We start from the raw sequence: 19,449 nt of genomic DNA, 5'->3' as shown, positions 1-19,449 counted from the left end.
CATCCCAGTCTCAGCAGGCTGCACACCTGCTGATGCAGAGGCTCAAAGACATGGTGTGGAATGAGGTTAGAGTTTTGGAGATGGTGATGATTTTTGTCATAGAGGATGGAAGGGGTTTCATCGCCATGTTGATGAGACACTGGATGTGGCACGTCCCAGGCTTGACCTTGGGCATGGTGGCTTTCATCAACTGAGGCCATCTCAAGAGGGCTGACAGCCAAGGACCATCTCCTCAGGCCTGATGTATCACAGGATCCACCACCCACTGCAGAGCCCTTTCACCTCAATTGATTGGGCACAGGACATGGATTAAGTGCATCCACCACTGAGGTCTTAAAGCTACCCTACCTCACCAAAGCACGCAGAGTTCCCTGACTCCACCTGATCTAACCTGGGCTTCACTAATTGGAAATATATAGAGTGAATATTATGGGGGACTGAGAAGCAGGTTGTTCTAGGATCTCTGAGTGCCAGGCTTTGGAGTGAGCTCTAGCAAGGACAGAGGACAGAGAAAGGAAGAGGAACCTTAGACTTGTGAAGTAAGATGTAATCTGGGTATAGAAACGCAGACATCTCCCCACCACACATTTCCTTGAATTGCCCTCCAAGGGGTGCAAGAGGCAGAGATCCAGCTGAGGACAACATATTGACTTATTTATTTATTTATTTTAGAATAGAGCTACTCTTTTGGGACAGTTTTACATTTAGAGAATAATTTTGACAAGCACACGGAGTTCCAATATATAGGTGAATTGCATACAGTTTCCTCTCTTTATAACATTTTGTAGTAATTTGTTGCATCTGTTACAATTAGTGAACCAATATTGGTGCATTGCTATTAACCAAAATCCATAGTTTGACTTTGTCTGAGCTTGGGCTGCTATAACAAAACAGCATAAACTGGATGCCTTGAAACAACAGGAACTTATTTCTCACAGTCCTGGAGGCTGGAAGTCTGAGATCAGGGTGCCATGATAGTTGGGTTGTGTTGAGATCTCTCTTTGAAGTTGCAGACTGCCAACTACTTGTATTTTCACCTGGTGGATGGAGTGAGCTTCCTGTCTGGCCCCTTTTCATGAAGGCAATGATCCCATTCATGAGGACTCCACTCTCATGACCTCATTATCTGCAAAGTCCCCACTTCCAAATTCTATGAACGATGGAGAGACACAACTATTCAGTCCAGAACAAATTTCCTTAGTTTTCACCCTATGTCACTTTCTGTCCCAGAATTCCATGCAGGATCCCACATTACATTTCCTTGTCATGTCTCTCTAGGCTCCTCTCAGCTGTGAGAGCTTCTTGGACTTTCCTTTATAGCAACAGCCTAACAGTTTTGTGTGCTGCTCAGGTATATGGTGGAATGTCCCTCATTGCAATTTGTCAGATGCTTTTCTCATACACAGACTGGGGGAATAGGTGTGGGGAGGAGGGTCACAGAGGAAAGGTGTCGTTTACATCACATTATATCAGGAAGCACACTGTGGCCATGGTTTATGAGTATTAGTGAACTCATGATGATGTGGCTGGACTGTATTTGTCAGGTGTTCCCTCTGTAGTTACTCCCTATTCCTCCTTGCCATTCTGTCATCTTTGAAGGGGAGTCACACTAGTTCCTGTGCTCCAGGAGTAGGCAGTTAAGCTCCCTTCTGAGGGTGAAGTGTCTGTGTAAATCATTTGGAACTTTGCTGTACAGGACAGCAAAGTTTATTAATTTATTCAGCTATTTACTTATATCAATATGCGTTCAAAGATATTTATATGGGCCGTTATAATCGTTCTTAGTCAAATCAGGCGCCTATAACAAAACATCCCAGACTGGGTGCCTAGGAAACAAAAGAAAGCTCTTGCTCATAGTTGAAGAGGGTGGAGTCTGAGATCATGGAGCCAGTGCAGTTGGGAGAGGGCCCTCACAGATTTCTCCTTGTGTCCTCACATGGCTGAAGTGACTGGGTAGCCCTGGGGGGGTCTCTTCTATAAGGGCTAATCCCACTCATGAGAGTGGAACACCCACAACCTTCTCTCCTTCTGGAGCACCCCCTGTCAACACAATCATATGGGCTTGTGGATTCTAACACTCAGTTTTGTGGGGACTCGAACATTTAGACCATAACAGAACCAGATACTAATTTACTTATTTGTTGCCCAAACTCTTGCACATGGGCCACTGGGAGCTCTTCCAGAAGGTTCCTGTACCCATTCCTGTACTCCAGTCAGTGGGTTATTGTTTTGTTTTTTGAAAATCCACCTGCTGGCTTTCTGGAGGATATGAAGTTCTGATAGAACATTCAAACACAAAGAAGAGAGAGTAGTATTTATTGAAATGGTTTTAGGTACATGTACCAGTTAGAATGAAGTGAAATGGTATTTTAAAATCCAACATTTGGTAGAAACTGATGTTTTCAGTGACCTATTCCCCAATTTATGTTTTAAAAATGTGATGGCCTAACAGGTGGCCGTCATTGTCTGGCAACAGGAACTGAGTTTCTGTGGTGCAGGCATGCACAAATGTCAGTCACCACAGGTCAGTTAAATACCATCAGTCCCCCAACACATGAGTTTAATTTCATTTGGCACAGAGGAATTTTCCATGAGCAAATGCATGAGGTACAAATTTTGCTGCCAGCTCGTCCTCAGGCCACAGATCTCTATGTAACCAACAGGTTCTCATCACAATAAGTAAGCATCACGTATTTCAAAGCCGATAGTGGTGGTTCTCTGTGACTTTATTACTCACTTTACCACAAACAGCAATGTAGGTGGTTGTGTTGTCTCCTGCTCTCCCAGAGAGGAACCAAGGTGACATTATACAAAAGTGAATAGTGGCCAAAGGGATTGGCACAAAGCTGAAAGTATGATGGAGAAATGAGAAGAAATGAGGCCTTAGGTGAAGTTTAAATTGATTGCGAGTGGGTCTCGTGAAGGCAGAGCTACCAGGGGAATGGTGACAGGGGTGCTGGTCCCCAGAGTGTGGATATGCAGGCAGAGGAGCAGAGTGAGACAAGCTTACCATATCCTTGAAGAAGGTGGTGGGAGGGAGGGTGAAAATGTCCTGGAGGATGTGACATCAGAAGAATTCAAATTAATATGGTAAGGATTTCACAACATTGAAAGTACAAGGGATGGAAGCTCAGATCCAACTGAGACTGGAGTGAGGTAATTCAGATGTTGGCCCTATATGGTCAACCATGCGATTGGAAGAAGGCAAGCGCTGTGGAAACTGTTCATGATGAGTCTTTAGAAAAAACAAGATGCTTCCCCTTTCAGTGTTTCAATATTTGAAATGACAGTGTACAAAATAAATAATGGTTCTATTGTTTTTTCATTTTTCTATACATTCATCATTGACATTTGGAAACTTCCTGTGTTTTTTTTAAAGATTTTTAAAATTTATTTACTTGACAGACAGAGATCACAAGTAGGTAGAGAGGCAGGTGGGGGGCGGGGGGATGCAGGCCCCCCGCCAAGCAGAAAGCCCAGGATCCTGGGATCATGACCTGTGTTGAAGGCAGAGGCCTTAACCCCACTGAGCCACCCAGGTGCCCCAACTTTCTGTGTTTTAAAAAACATTTTTTAAAGGTCACAGAAAAATCGTTATTCTCCCACTGATTGTTGAGATCACTTTGCGTGGTTTGAGCTGCACCATCATTGTTCTGTCCTGCACTATTGTGCAAAGTGAGCACTGCCTCCACTTATCATGTCGGCTAATCCTAAATTCTAGGGAAACAGTTTAATTAGGTTATGAGCTGTGGGAACACAGAGTGAGAGAAAGGAATTGATATTTTGTATAGGGTGGTTTATGGAAGGGACTTTTTAATAAAGTGAAGTGTAAACAGAGCTTTAAAGAGGGAGAGAATGTCATGCAGATCTTTAGGGGGAAGAAGCAGAGGAACGACACAGTTTGACTTCCATTGCCATGGAATCACTGTAGCTGAAACTGGAGAGCCTGTAAGAGACGAAGAATGGTCCAGGAAGGTGTGCTGGTGGCCAGGGCTAGGGAGCAGCCTTGGGATGAGCATTGTGCAGATTCCGGGTGGAGCTCATAGATTTTGGGAGGAGGCTTGCACTCCCTATTGAGAGCTTTTCCAGAATGTTGCAAGCACGTTGTTAACCTGTTGGTAGCTTGCCATTGGTCACATTGGGAGTGTTGACACCACGGAAGCCCACAAGCGCTACAAATCAGGCTTCTTTTCCTTTCCCTGAGTAGACTGCTTCACATTTACATCTCGCCACTGGACACAGCATTCTGAAGGCAGAATCGAAGATGGGATATAAAGTTAGAAAACCGAGGATGGCTCCAGGCTTCTGAACTGCCAGCTCATGTGCATGAGCAGTGGGGCTGGGAAGGATGAAGGTGACAGAAGAGCTAGTGTTCCCATCACAGGGAGGAGGGCATCTTGTCCCTGGGACAGAGGAGTAGGACATGTAGACAAAGAGGAAGGAGAATCATTTCTCTTCTTCAAACCAGGATGAGATTCATTTTATTGAAGACCCAGTGAAGAACCTCAACAAGGCTAGAATGTCGGGGGTTGGCAGAAATAACTCCCAGGAACATGGACGTGAGCACGTAGTTCAGGCCACAGTCCCCAGAAGATGAATGAGAGGCACCTGGTGTGTGTAGATGTGACTTGTTTCTCACATTCAGGCAGATACCCATGCATCAGTCCCCAGAGCAACTTCCCATGACCCCTGCTGAGGACGTGCTGTGAACACCCAGCTCTGGGGGTATCAAGGATTGTGAGAAGGAGCAGAAGGTACTGTGGGCAGGTGGGTCTCTGGAGGAAGCAAGGTATTTGGGGCAGAGTTGGGGAAGCTTCTAGTTGTTCCTTGTCTTTGCCTGGGCCCCTCAAGGAAGGAAGGAGCAAGCAGAGACTGAGGGTGGCAAGTAGTAGGGGAGAAAGGGAAGAGCTGTGGAACCCATGTTCACAGTTGATTATCTGCTCAGCATTCCAGAAATGTTTCCCACGTGTCTCTTATGTCCTCGGTGCTATTTTCCTCTTGGGACACCTATTGTGAAAGGACAGGCAGCCCCTGATAGAGGACTCTGCCACTTAAGCCTTCCTCCCTTAGGGCTTGATTACCCCTCCCCCTCCCCTCCAATATTTCCCACAGAGGGTCAGATTGGAAGCAGTCCTCAGAGCAGCCCTCTGGCACCTGTAAGCATTCCTCCAAATGCAGACATCTTGTGCCCAAAGGAGCCCCAGTCTCCGTTTCTAGTGATGATCTCCAAGGGATCCTCCCACCCAGCCACCTCTCATTCAGCCTCTCTGTCCACTTCCTTCCCAGAATCCCTAGGACTCTGTTGACACTCTTTGATAGCCTTTGACCCTGTCCATGTTTATAGGCTAAAGGCCCTCTCCCCCAACACCTCACGGAGCTGGGACCCCTGAGACCGAGCGTATCAAGGGAGGTGTGTCACATGCTCTTTACTGCAGGTGGGTGCTGACCTGTGTGACCTGTGGGTTGCCCTTCCTCCTGACCTGGCTCTTTCTGGGACTAACCTTGGCCCGCCCTCCCTGACCCACAACTTACAATCCGGCACTCGCTTCTTGTGGACATAGATGGCAGAGACAGTGATGAGCAGCAACAGCTTCAGGCCCAGGATGACAGCCATCAGGAATGGAGTAAATGGCCTTGACTCTGGAAAGGAAGGGATAGGAAGCACCATCAGAGGGGGGCATCATAGAGTCCATTCCCTGGGTCCTCCACTTACTGTATCTGAAGTGACTCAGGCTTATCAATGCTCTGAGGCTCATGAATTCTTCCCCTGCTCAAGGCTGAATTCGGGGTAAGATGTTCTTCACCTCACTCATGCCTTTCTCACTGCCAGGTGTCCTTCTTGAGGGAAGAGGTGGGGAGAATGAGCACTCCACAATGGGTAAGTTTGGTTTACTGAATTGGTCCTCACACCCAGTGGCGCAGGTCACACAGCCTCTTTCTGATGAGCCAACATGCTCCTAGCTTACAGAGGGTGGACAGATGAGGTGGCTCAGACCCAGGGAAACCCCTCACTGCTGGCCTGAAGGATGACTCTGAGACCTTGTCTTTAACCAGGACAAAGCCAGACTCTCTGGGCTATAGGGACAAATGTCTGCCTGGCCTCAAGACGTCACGGTCAGTTGAGGGTAAGGCTGTCCTGCTTTGCTCCATGCACATGGTTTGATGACTCCCATGTACAGAGGTAAGGAGGGGGTCCTCAGGATGACCTGACCTCAGGAGACCTGATGGATTGACAATATCCTGGGGAGGCAAGGAAATGGGGTCTAATTCTCAGGAGAGTTTCAGACACATCAGGCCATCTGAACCCCATTGCCACTTTCAGACGACGTCTGTCTCTTGGACATAGACTGTTGATCTGGAAGGACAGCTTCTGATTTTTTGACTTTATACAATGACCCATTTTTGTTTTTATATTTGAAATTTAAAAATCCAATTTTTTTTTGAAATATAGAGTAATCTTAAAGGAAGGAGTAGGTCCTGAGCATATTTGCCCCTGGCATGTTAAAGGATGTCAGGTCTCTGCTTTGGGGCCCCTGGACATTTTCTGAGTTGATAGAACTTTATTGGCCATGTTTGTACTTGTTTCTAGAGGGGAGCCAGCAGGAGAAGGCTTGAGGAAGTGGGGATACTGAGGCTAAACCATTCTTCTCCATTTAAAACAACCCATGAAGAGCATTCAGCTTGCTTGCTCTCTGTCTGAGGCTGAGTCTTGCCGTCCTGAATTGTGTCAACATCTCCCTTTGCCAGTCCTGCCTCCTTCGCTCTCTCACACAGGTGGATCGGACAGCAACCCCAGTGATATTTCTCTCTTCTCATATAATCTGAGAGTCTCACTCACGGGTCACCTGATGTGTGGAGTTTGTCTAGTTGGGTACTGGAAAGCCAGCTCTAATGGGCACATTTGGACCTAGGTCTCTATCTGCCAGCTGGTTATGAGGCCCCCAGACCTGTGGGAGGTAGAGCAGGGTAGGTGCCGGTTTGCCCTGCCCTTGTCACTGCTGAAACCTCACCATGGTGACATGGGCTGGTGTAAGCAGAGGAGGGGAGTATCCTGCCATTCTGATGACATGATAATTACAAGAACTATGGGTTGGGTGGCTGTTACTGGGCATCAACCATTCAGAGAAAGACACGCAAAGTGAAGACTGATCACATGTGAAAAGTTATGTGTGAATGTCAGGGGACTTCTGTGCAACAGTGCAGACTCTTACCTCCTAGAGCTGGAGGGTAGAAAAAGCTGAGGACACAGTTGGTTCCAACATAATCATAAGAGTATCAGTGCTACAGAGAGGACTGAATTCTCAGCTACACTGCACCTATTGTGCTAGAGTGGGGCCCTGATGGGGAAATATGGGAGATGGATACCGAGATCTGGGATAGGGACACTGGGGCCAAGCATTTCAAAGCCCTCTGAGCACTTTGTAATGGGCTGCTGAGAACAAGACAGAGGCTTAGCTACTCATCTCCAAATACAGCCTCTGAATCCAAAGAAAAAACAACAAAAGGACAGTAAATTCTATAGAAAACTGGCTCTCGGTAGTCCCTGAAGAGCAATGCCCAAACTGCAGAATCTCTAGTGACTAAAGAGAAAAGTCTCCACGTCCAAATGCACATCCCCTTATGCCATTCCTCTCCCACCTTCATGAAGCATAGGAAAGGCAGGGGATGGTGTGGACTCATCTCTCCCACCTCTCCTGGCTCAGTAGAAGCCTGCCTACTGGAACTCATGTGAAGTCCACCCATGGAGGGCTCTGAAAGATGAAAGAGGAAGCCAGGTGGGCTAGATGCTTCCATTCTCCAGGAGGAACCCACACCAGGTATCCTGGGTCCACACTCCCGATTCCCCAAGCCCAGAAAGAGGCCCAGCTGTGGCAATCAAACAAAGAAAAGTCTAGACTTGATAATGTTTTTCCCATTTAAAAAAAAATGAGGAGGAGCAAAATAAGCTCAAAGCAATAGAAGGAAATAAAAAAAAAGAGGAGATAAAGCAAAGAAATTAACAACAAAAAATAGAGAATATCACTGAAAGTGGGTTCTTTGAGAAGACTGATAAATTTTAAAAACTTCTAACCATTGTAACAATGAAAAAAAATGAGAATTGACCCATTTCCAGTATCAGGGATGAAATGAGATACCCTACAGACATCACAAGGATTACTAGGTAATACTATGAGAAGCTCTATATATGCAGAAATTTGACAACTCAGAGAAAAAGACCACATTTCTCAAAAGCACAGACTACCACAAGCATCCAATATGAAATGAAGAATTTGAGTAGCCCTAGCTATTCAGATTCTTTCCAGAGCAAAAGAAGGATCGGGTGCCTGGGTGACTCAGAGGGTTAAGCCTCTGCCTTCGGCTCAGGTCATGATCACAGGGTCCTGGGATCAAGGCCAGTATCAGGCTCTCTGCTCAGAAGAGAGCCTGCTTCCCCCTCTCTCTCTGCCTACTTGTGATTTCTCTCTCTCTTCTATGTGCGAAATAAATAAAGAAAATATTTAAAAAAAAAGAATCATGGAGACCCAGGTATTTCACAGGAAAAATTTTTGAAACATTTACAAGTGAATTAAAACCAAGTTAGGTCCACAAAATAAAGTTAATAGAAGAAGCTTTAGAAAATTGGAATATATACTCCATTTTAGGTGATATTAGGAATTATCGTTAATTTTACTAAGAATGTAATAGTATAGGTTTTATAGAAGAAACCATGTCATTAATCACATAAGCACACAAGTGTGGACTCCATTTGGAGCTGGATGTGGATCCATGACTAAGTCATCAGTGGACACAATTAAGCAACTTCTGCATACCTCTACTTTTAAGGGAAATTGTTACTTTTCCCTTCCTATCTCTAGTCTCCTGGGCAGAAGTGACATGAACACTCGGTGGCCCAGTGTTGACCCAGGCAAGAGGACACTGTCATTGGGCATTCAGAAGGAACATGGGCCTTTGAAAGATCTTCTGGAACAAAGACTCCTGGAAAATTGGCTTGACCTCCCCCTGATGTTACACGAGAGAGAAATAAGGAATGTTTTAGTTGTAGAAAGGGAAACCATAGTTCTTTGGGACAATGCGCCCCTGCTATAATTAACCACCCCCCCTGTTTTTTTGTACAGTTGCTGGTCCATCTTAGGGACTCAGGTTTCCCTTGAATAGCTTACTTCATCAGCTGTCCTAAGGGCAGGAAATGTGCCATCTGTCCCTCACTGCTCCCTGAGTCCCTTCTGTAAAATTCCAGGCCAATGGGTTGGTTAAGCAGGAAGGGAGACCAGAAATAAATTGGAATTGGCATAAAGTAAATGTGCTTTGAGCGATCATGACTATTGCTGATCTGCTGTCACAAATAAAGGGAGAGAGGAGACCCCAGGTGTGACTACACACGGTCACCCAGAAGCCTGGTCAAGACTCAAAACTCCAAGTCCTCAGGGTCCCTTCTGGAATTTCAGAGTGGCAAGTGCAGGCATTTTCCGTGGTGATGATGGAAAAGTGTAGAAGGGATAGAGACCATGCTAGGTGGGAACGAACAGAGGGAGACATGGCTGGCCAGACATGGTGACTTAATCATTGTCAGGTGAAGGTGCAGGGAGCAGGACACAAGAAACAGGGCCATTGAGGTCTCACCCTGGTCGTCCTGGTGGGCAGAGGCCACAAGGGTACAGTTTCTGGTGACCGCGGGCTGCCCGTCGTGCTGCACCAGGCAGGTGAACACCACGTCTTCCCTGTGGGCGGATGAGTTCACCAGGAGCCAGCTCGTCCAGTTAAATGTCCCATCCTTGTTCTTTATGAGGTTCGGGGACCTTGAGGCCTTTTTTGTTCGGAACACGTTGCCGTTCTCCAGCCAGGTCAGCTGGAGGTGCTGGGGGTAGAACTTCTTCACTTGGCAAGTGACCTTCACCTGGTCTCTTGACACGGGCTTCTGGGAAACCTCCACGGTGGGCGGAACTGAAACAGCACAGGGCAGAAGCTCTCACCTCATGGAACAGATGGACCATGGGGAGGGGCTCGAGAACGTAGCACCCCCACACAGCAAGGGAGTCACCCAGAACAGAGCTAGGCATACAGCTGGTGCTCAAACACTGAGGGTAGTCTTTGCATATGAATGAATCCCTAAGCACAGTGCCTAGCACACAGTAGGTTCTCAAGGAATGATGGCTCCTGGTAGGCTAAGAATTAGTGAAATCACAATTCTCAGCCCCACGCATACAGTTGGAATAGAATAACTGTAGCAAAACAAATGACCCCACCAAGCACACGGTGGCATGGAGTACAGCAGGTGCCTGATAATTGGAATTGCTATGTTAGAGTAAAGGAAATGACCAAGCGTAGTGCTTGGCGCGTGGTAGGTGTTCACCCCACGGCGGCCATGGAAACAGTAGGAGGGGACGGCACATCTAGATGCAGATGACCTGGAAGGGTCTGCCAGGGGTCAGACTCCAGGGAACAGAGGGCCTGGGGCAGGAAGCGGAGGAGGGGCAGGCTCGGATACTTGGGGGCCAGACCCGAGCTGGGGCTGGTGGGGAGGGGCATCTACCTCGGAGGACCTCAGACATGTTGGCAGTCCCACGAAGAGGAGGGCTCCCCTGCAGGGTCACGTGGGTCACCTCGCAGATGACCTGGGAGTGAACATCCCCCGGGGCCAGCACCAGCCTGGTTGTGCTGGAGATGCTGTAGGACGTTCTGTTTCCCTCTGGGTCCACACTGGTCTGGGAGGCTGCCAGTTCATTCCTGTTTCTGAACCATCTCAGGGTGATGTTTCTGGGGGAGAAGCCGTGGGACTTGCAGGTGAAGTTCACTGTCTGCTCCGGCGAGGCCCTGGCCGTGGGGCCCGACACCACGGGGGGAGAGGGTTTGGCTACAAGAGGAACATTTGTGAACAGTGAGCATGACTGTGTTCCTCAGCTCTGAGGATACGTGTGAGGCACTGTGGAGAACCCGCCATCCTTCTGAGAGTGTGCGGAGGGCGGTGTCCTCTCCTCCTTGCACAGAGGAGGCCCTGAGTTTCCAGAGCTGAACTCTGACTCAGGGGCAGGGCCCAGGTGCAGTTCTAGGCTTGATTTCAAGTACCCCCCTCACTTCTCTGTCAGGTGACTTCCCACCAATCTGGGCACAGGAAAGACGTTTCTGTTGGGTCTGACTGTTGGCATCAACTGTTTCCTGCAAACGTCACTGAGGTCAGAGAGCATATGCAACAGACTGTGCAGTGAACCAGGGACCCCTAAAGAGGCCAGAACTGGGCTGGCCAGCTGACCACAAATGGGGCTGTGGCACGACGAGGCTCCTCTTCTGTGGCATGGGACAAGAGGCATTTCTCCTTACAGGGATTGCAGGAAGGGGCAAGTAAGGGAATGCAAATGGTTCTGCTTGAAATTTATCACTGGAAATGCAGATGGAAAAGAGCAGGTGAATCGGAAAGTGGATGACAGTAACCTCAGTCTCATTATAGTGTTAAAATCCCCCTCTGAATATTCATCTCCAGCACTAATATATAGAGCCTACTTGCCCCTGTTCGGCATCATGGCTTTGGAAATTATTCCCTGTGATCCCTTACCTGTAAAATAAAGACAACGTTGTGAGGAAACTCCCCCAGGATGGTCTCTGTCTCTCCCTCACCTAGGAGCCAAGCTCCTTTGGTCCAGTTACAACGGGACTGCTCTTTACCGGTCTTGCATCCCAAGGGGACTTCCTGTGGCCTCCAGCTGTTTCATCCACAACAGAATAAATGTCCCACCTTCTCCAGCCTGACAGTGACAGCCATCCTACTTTTCCATCTGACATTCTCACTGCAAGCGGTTATGGGGAGGGGTCCCTCCAGGTGTCCAGACATGTTGACTCGACAACAACAGAGGGAAGATGTCGGGTCCTGACAGCGGAGTCTAGAATGTGAACTCTCGCTCACAGATCCAAACATCCTCCAAGATGTGCCTCCCAGTCATCCTTAGTGGGCAGAGCCAGGAATGGGGTGCCCGGTGTTGTTGGGATTGCGGGTCCCCTCTGCTCTGTCCAGGCCAGTGCCCCAGGCTGCTCAGTGAAGGAGCAACACCACACAACAGTGGAAAGACTCTGGATCCTGTTACTCGTGAGAAGCCGTGTCCTCCAGGAACAGGCTCAACACTTCACGAGATGTTTGCATACCTGTCTGATCTGGGGGTTCAAAGCTAGCCCACCTCTTCCCATGCTTTCTTAATGTTTATTGCTGAAAAAGAGAACCATACAAGATTTACAAGAGTTTCAAGGAGAGGGTGGGCACTTTCTCCACTTTGACCATCACAGTGAGTGTGCAGAGAGCAGGGCTGTGAGTCAGGCTGTGGCTCACTTCCCTGCTCAGGCCGAATCTGCTGAGCCTCAGTGTCCCCATCTGTAAATGGGCTGAGATGGTCCCTCTAGCTTCATTCATTCTCATCCAGGGCATTCCCTGTGTTGGCAGCTTGGGGAAGAGGAAGGAGAGCTCTCCCAGGAGGAACAGATCTACCCTGTGCTAGAGCCACTTACTAGGGCTGGTGCCCAGGCAAGGGACATACCACTGGGAACTCCTGTAACTCCAGGAACTCCACCTGCACAATCAGGATAAAACCACCAGCATGCCTATGTCCTGGGGCTGAGGGGAGATTCAGTGCTCTTATGGAAGTCAGTCCCTGAGTTGCATGATGCTTTTTGGACAGACCCACAACAAATGCCCAGCCTCTGGCATCTTCTCCATCCTGGACTCTCAGCGTAAATAGTGAGTTTATACCTCTTCTCACTGTGATTCTTCTACGTTACAAGAAAAACATATTCCACCTCCCTGCCCTGGGTGCATTTGTCCACAGGAAGGGAAGGGAACATGAGCTTCATGGAAAGGTGTCCTTGGCTGTATTGTTCCCTGCTTCCCCTGCACATAGAAAAGAGCCTGCACACAGCAGGTTCTCAGTAAGTGTTGAGTCGAGAAGAGTCAGCCATATGGAGGGGAGACTCTCTGGAAGCAGGAGTTAGATTGGGTCATGTGACTGGTCAAGCCATTCCGACTGTAAGTCCCTCATCCCTGGAACCAGAGGGCTGCTCAGGATTGGAAAAGGTGAGAACGATGGACCCACAGACTGGGGTTCTAGACTTTCCCACCATTTATCATGGGCCTTGAGCAAGCATCAGGACCTCTCCAGGCCTCAACTTCCCTGATCCATGGAAGGGGATGAAGTCGGGGACACCCACCACAGTGCCTGATTCTTAGCTGTTGGTCAGATAATGGAGGGCATTCTTACTGACTTGTTGTCACAACCAGGGGGCAGAGGAGGCCCAGGCCATACTCACCACTCACAGTGACCTGGGTGCCTGGTCCAGACTTAAACTCCACATCAGGGGTCCCTTTCTGGAACTTCACACAGTAGTAGGTTCCGGTGTCTGCTGGGGTGATGTTACTGATGCGGATGGAAAAGTCCTTGGCGTTTCTCCTTGTGGCATCAGAAGCATTTGTTACTCGGGGGAAGTGTCCTCCTTTGAAACTGAAGATTAACTCCCGACCTGGCCCTGTCCCCCTGAACCACTGAACCGGCCCTGTGGGGAGCAGGGAGGTCAGGGTGCAGCGCAGAGTGGCTGTCTGTCCAGCTATGACAGACACTGACTTGTCAGGCTGGATCACCTGCAGCCCCGCCTCACCGGCCACACCTGGAGGGAAACAGAGCAGTCATCTACTCATCCTGCCATGATCCTGCGCGTCTCCTCATGTGTTTACACACAACAGCTCCCTGACCTAGTGCGCATGGGGAGCGGCCCTCCCGCCGAGCCTGTTATGGGAGACCCCATCACAACTGAGAAAACAAAGTCACAGAGGCTCAGTGATGTGGCACAGAGCAGGTTTGACTTCGCAGCTGGATTTCCTGTATTGGTGACAAGCTAGTCTCTGGAGACATTCAGAAATGCAAACTCATTCTTTCTTAGGTGAAGTGTCCTCAAAACCAGGCAGGGATAGAAATCAGAGAAGCAGGCTGCTGGTGCATCACACATACACCCAGTGTTCTTTTCCATTTCTTAGCTACTCCTCAGGGAGAAAATTTGTGTTTCTTCCTTGGAGTGTGTGAGCTGTAAAACACGTGCACTTACCAGTATTTGTAAATAAACATGCCTCCTAAAGAGGGCACGAGCTATTACAGGCAGGTCCTGGGTATGCCAAGAACCTCAAATACTTTGGTTTCTAAGTCTGGAGCAGACTAGGGTCAGGAAGCTGAAGTGCTAGGACAAAAATGGGAAGAAACAGGAATGCACCATGGAGGGAGACGTGGAGGGAAAATGGGAGGGGAGACGGAAGAGGATCAGGTGGTTATGAGGAGCCAAGGAAAGGTGAAAATTCTTCCATTTGTGATACTATATTCCTCCTATTTCTATTTTTGACCCACGTCTTGTCTCTCAGCTATGCTATGTATGTACAAACACCATTCGAACACTTTCTTAGCTAGAAGTAAACCTCTCACAGCTAACATGTCCTAAACTGAACTCAGTTTCCCACATATCCTTGCACATCTCAGCGGAGGCACCTTTATTTTCCCGGATGCTTATGGTCCTGACCCTTGGGTACCTTTTTTTCCCACCTCAATTCCTATGCTAATGGCTAAAGACTCCCCTACTGCAGGCATCCACAGGCTGACCTCTTCCCCTTTCTCTCCTGGCTGCTGTCTTGCTGCAAACCAGTTTACCTTGTTCACATGGAAGCACTGAGCTCTTGAGGGCTCTAGCTACTTCTCTCTATGCCCTGTGGTACTCCATTTTCAACCAAAAGCGAGAATGAAACTCATGTCAGATTGTGCCACTTCTGTCTTCAAAACCTTGCAATAGCTACCATTTCATTCAGAATAAAAGCTTGAATCCTTGAACAGAGCAAGAGGATTCTGCTCTCACGCTGTTCCCAATGTTGGGAACACATGGCTCACTCCCCCGCCTTCTTACTATCTTTGCTCCAGTCTACCTGTTTAAATACATCCCACCCTAGCAGTTCTCCCATTGTCGTATCCAGCTGTACTGTCATGTTTTTTCTATAATGTTCATTACTCTCTGTACCTCTGTTATTTACTGATTTATTGCGTCTATTGTTTCCTGTCCTTTCCTCCACTATGATACAACTTCTACAAGGTCAACTATTTTGTGTCTTTTATTCATCAACATGCCCTATGTTAATATAACTCTTCTTGTTGCCTAGTAGGTATATAGTTAATATTTGTATAATGTGTGAATTGCCCAATGTGGCCCCTTTTGGAGACCATGAAGTCTATTTTCAGTGGAGAATTTCTCAGGACATTATATCAGAAGCCGAGTTTCCCACATAGATGACTTGGAGGAAACAAACACTTGCATATACCCAGAATACAGAAGCACTTGAGAGAAGCAAACCACAAATGTTCCTCACCACACCATCCCCTTCCCCACAGTGATCTCATGGGATGGAAGTGGGGTCATCGGATTTGAGAAGAGCAATGGTTAGACCTGTGAGATTTAGAATCAGACTGCACAGGTTCCGATCCTAGATCTCCCAATTATATTCAGTGACCTTGGCCCTTTCTATGCCTTCTTTTCTTATCTCCAAGGTAGGGGTGACAGGAATGTCTACCTTGAATACAAAGATTGCATGACATAATGGACATAGGCATTTCCAGGTGTGTGTGTGGTACATGGTGAATGCTCAGGAATTTAGAAAGTTATCACTCATGAGATTTCCTGAGGCACGGAGGCATCAGTGGACACCAGATAATGGGGATCGTGATATGAAAATGGATATAATTACAGATGCAGATCACACAGGCACGAGTCTCTGATTTTGTGTCCCCTTCTTTCCTCATCCACTTGAATCCAGCATGGAGACATTTCCAAGGTAGTAATGCACAAGGTTCTACTCATTTTACCAAGAGAGAAGCTTGTTTTTAATTTAAGAACTTGGTGAGGGGTGAGAGGTAGGTTTAGAGAATTAAAGAAGAGGGTGAGTAGCTCAGAGACAGGGATCCAAACATCGTTCTAATGTGCATTTCACTGGCTGCATTATGAGGAGAAAAAGCAAAGTGTTTTCCAAAATCCCATGTGTGTGCACATGCATGTGTGTACCTTTCCCTATGCCCATTTCTATGCATGCACACACGTGCGTGCGTGCGCACACACACACAGAGGTAAGTGCATTCCTTGTATATGTACAGTGTGGCCCAGCATGCTAGTATAGAGATTTTTTTGAGGATTAAGTGAAATTATAGTACATGTTAAACTTTAGTAACAATTTAGCACCTTGAAAACATGCAGCATATCATTAACAGGAGTTTGTGAGTACTCGCAGCACAGTGGAATTCTGAAGTCCTCTGCGTGTGATGCGTGATGGCTCTTCTACTGTTTGCCTCTCTGTGTTTCTGATGTTTCTGCACTTGGCCTCCACTGAGGAGCCAGGCAGCATAACATGGTTAACAAGATGAACTGTGGAGCTGAATGGGCTGGACGTGAACCTGAGCTGCTCCAGGGACTTAAGTAGGTGACTCTGGGCTGGTTACTCTCTATGCCTCCCTATCTGCAATCAGGAGTACAGTCATAGCTATCAGGAACGGATGCTGCGAGGATTAGATCAATGAACATACACAAAGCTGTCATTGTTACCCATTGAAGCATTGATTCTTTGGATGCTGGTGGTAACCAGCTACAAGTGATGGATCCCAGAGGAAATGCTCAGATCCCTGATTTCAAGCTCAGATGAGCCTCAGTATTGGCTTTCTGTGGAGGGTGTGGGGTAGCACACCTCTGTGGAGGCCCTCAATGCCCAGGGACTGGGAGTGGTTGAGGAGGCAGGGAAAGGGGAGTCTCCCTCAAGGCAATGCTCACCTGTGAGTCCCCACAGCAGAGCCAGCAGCAGGTGAGGAGAAAGGCATGGTCTGGAGGCAGGGGCCCACATGATGGAGGCCTGAGGATCCTGCTCTCTGCAAATGTGTGTGCTGGGGTGATGGGGCCTCTGTTCTGTGGGGAGGAACAGCCCGCCTCTCTGGTGATAGAAGAGGAAGAAAGAATCTATAATGCAGTCACATGGCTGTGAGGCTGCAATCTCCTTTTGGGTTGTGAAACAGAGGTCAGGCAGAGAGGCCTCACAGGGTGAGAAGGACCTCTCCTTACGTTTTGGTGGGGTTTTTGTGTGTTTTTTAAAAAATTATTATCACATTATGTTAGTCACCATACAGTACATCATTAGTTTTTGATGTACTGTTCCATGATTCATCATGTGCCCTCCTTAATACCCATCACTGGGCTCACCCATGCCCCTACTCCCCTCCCCTCTAAAACCCTCTGTTTATTTCCCGGCATCTATAGTCTCTCATTGGTGGTCTCCTGCTCTGATTCCCTCCACCTTTATTTTTTCCTTCCATCTCCTAATGTCTTCCATGCTATTCCTTATGTTCCACAAGTAAGGGAAATGGTATGATAGTTGACTTTCTCTGACTTATTTCATTCAGCATGATCTCCACCAGTCCCATCCATGTTGACACAAAAGTTGGGTATTCATCCTTTCTGATGGTTGAGTAATATTCCATTGTACATATCAACCGCATCTTCTTTATCCATTCATTTGTTGAAGGGCATCTCGGCTCTTTCCACAGTTTGGCCATTGTGGACATTGCTGCTATGAACATTGAGTGCATATGGTCCTTCTTTTCACTACTTTTGTATCTTTGAGCTAAATGCCCAGTAGCGTGATTACTGGGCCGTAGGGTAGCTCTATTTTCTACTGTTTTGAGGAACTTCCACACTGTCTTCTACAGTGGCTGTACCAACTTGCATTCCCACCAACGGTGTAAGAGGGTTTCCCTTTTTCCACATCCACTCCAGCATTTGTTGATTCTTGTCTTGTCAATTTTTGCCATTCTAACTGGTGTAAGGTGGTATCTCAATAACGGTTTTGAATTGAATCTCCCTGATGGCTAATGATGATGAACATAGTAGGAGATCTCAACACTCTACTCTTAGCAATAGACAGATCCGTCTAAGCAGAAAATCAACAAAGAAGTAAGAATTTTGAATGACACACTGGAACAGATAGATGGACTTCATAGATATATATAGGACGTTCCACCCTAACACAATGGAATACTCATTCTTCTCAGTGGACATGGAACTTTCTCCAGAATAGCCCATATACTGCGTCACAAATCAGGTCTCAACCAATACCAGAAGACTGAGATTATTCCCTGTAATTTCTCAGACCACAAGGCTTTGAAACTGGGACTCAGTCACAAGAAAAAATTTGGAAGAAGTTCTTCTTATGTTTCAGAGAGAGTGGACAGGACCAGCAGAAATGATGCTTCCTGCCCACCTGGGGCCTCTGCTTTTTGTGCTGGGCCCCTCCCCCCATCTTGAGGTCTTTATGGTGATTCTCCACTTGGGAGCCCCAGGCCAAGAAGGATCTGCATCTGGGAGCTGTGTCTCATCTTCTGAGCTCTGGACACCTGGAGTGGCTGGCTTGTGGCCTCATTCTACACCAGGTTCCACTAATATGGATACTGACTATGACATTATCTAAAATTAAAACATTAAGGGGGTGGGGTAGAAATACGCACATGTGATGTGGTTTCCATAGAAACAGGGCATTGCATCCCCATCACCCAGAGTGAGAAGTCAGTCAATAATGCCTATGGGTGAGAAGTCAAGAAGAGACAATACATGCATGCTCTATGAGATCTGGGTATAGAATCTAGAAAAATCAGTTAAAAATGATCAATTAAAGGAGTGGAAAATGGTTGCCTCTGGGAGGTGGAAAACAGTGGGAGGTCGGGAGACTCCAGTTTCCCTACATAGAAAGTATAGAACTATTTGCCTATTGAAGTGTGTGCATGTGTAACTTTAATGACGATAAAAACTAATCTAGGTGAGATGATTGATGTTGTAAGAGTTACGCAGAAGGGAATGTCCGTGCATTAGTCTGAGTGTGATAAGCTTGATGGATAGAAGATCAATGTTCAAAACTCAATTACATTCTTATACAGAAGTTGCAAACCTGTAATAATAATTTTTAAAGATCCCATACACCAGAAAGTATTCTAGATAGCTCTATGTAAGGATGCATAAGCACATCATGGGACTAAAAATCCCTGTAGACTGGAGAGCTGAAAGTCATCAGAGAAAACCTAAAACACCTCATGGCCGTGAGTGGCAAAACTCAGTATCAGAAAGATGTCAATTTGCACACATGGATGTACAAAGTGAGAGCAATCAAATCATAATTTTAAGAGGTTTTTAATGAAAGTTGACAAAGTGATTCTAAAATGCATCTGGGCCAAGGAGAGCCATGGCAGTTCTGAGCAACAAGATGATGTGGGAAGTTTTGCCCAAAAGAGGGATTGAAATGTATTATAAAGCTGTTCTAATTGGGACAGAGCAGTTTTTTTTTAAATATATTTTGCATCAGCAAAACTCTCATTGATGCTCATATATGTTCTTTGGTGGAGCTCTGATGAAACTTTTCTTATG

The 19,449-nt window shown here is 47.1% G+C and overlaps 2 protein-coding genes across 3 annotated transcripts in view; both read right to left on the bottom strand.

Moving 5' to 3' along the window:
* Positions 1-1,432: 1,432 nt before the first annotated feature.
* The window catches only part of LOC125108183 (signal-regulatory protein beta-1-like), a 154,163-nt gene continuing 136,146 nt past the window's right edge, over positions 1,433-19,449 (bottom strand). Inside the window, exon 7 of the mRNA XM_047743622.1 lies at positions 1,433-1,551. Within this exon, the coding sequence (XP_047599578.1) occupies positions 1,470-1,551 (82 nt within the window). The 3' untranslated portion in view covers positions 1,433-1,469. The remainder of the gene's footprint in view (positions 1,552-19,449) is intronic.
* Positions 4,026-16,923, bottom strand: LOC125108186 (signal-regulatory protein beta-1-like). 2 transcript variants are annotated; one of them, XM_047743630.1, is made up of 6 exons: positions 16,816-16,923; positions 13,285-13,638; positions 10,532-10,852; positions 9,622-9,942; positions 5,533-5,640; positions 4,026-5,007 (listed from the first exon to the last, which is right to left on the bottom strand). In XM_047743630.1, exons 1-6 carry the CDS (start codon positions 16,883-16,885, stop codon positions 4,988-4,990), a joined length of 1,194 nt encoding a protein of 397 aa, XP_047599586.1. In that variant the 5' UTR covers positions 16,886-16,923; the 3' UTR covers positions 4,026-4,987. The 2 variants fall into 2 exon arrangements, with proteins under 2 accessions (XP_047599586.1, XP_047599587.1); XM_047743631.1 differs by having other exon boundaries at positions 4,026-4,258.

The sequence above is a fragment of the Lutra lutra genome, chromosome 9 (genome assembly GCF_902655055.1).
Source record: "Lutra lutra chromosome 9, mLutLut1.2, whole genome shotgun sequence".
Classification (NCBI taxonomy): domain Eukaryota; kingdom Metazoa; phylum Chordata; class Mammalia; order Carnivora; family Mustelidae; genus Lutra; species Lutra lutra.
Note: the sequence above shows the minus strand (reverse complement) of the source record. Positions and strands in the feature narration are given on the sequence as shown.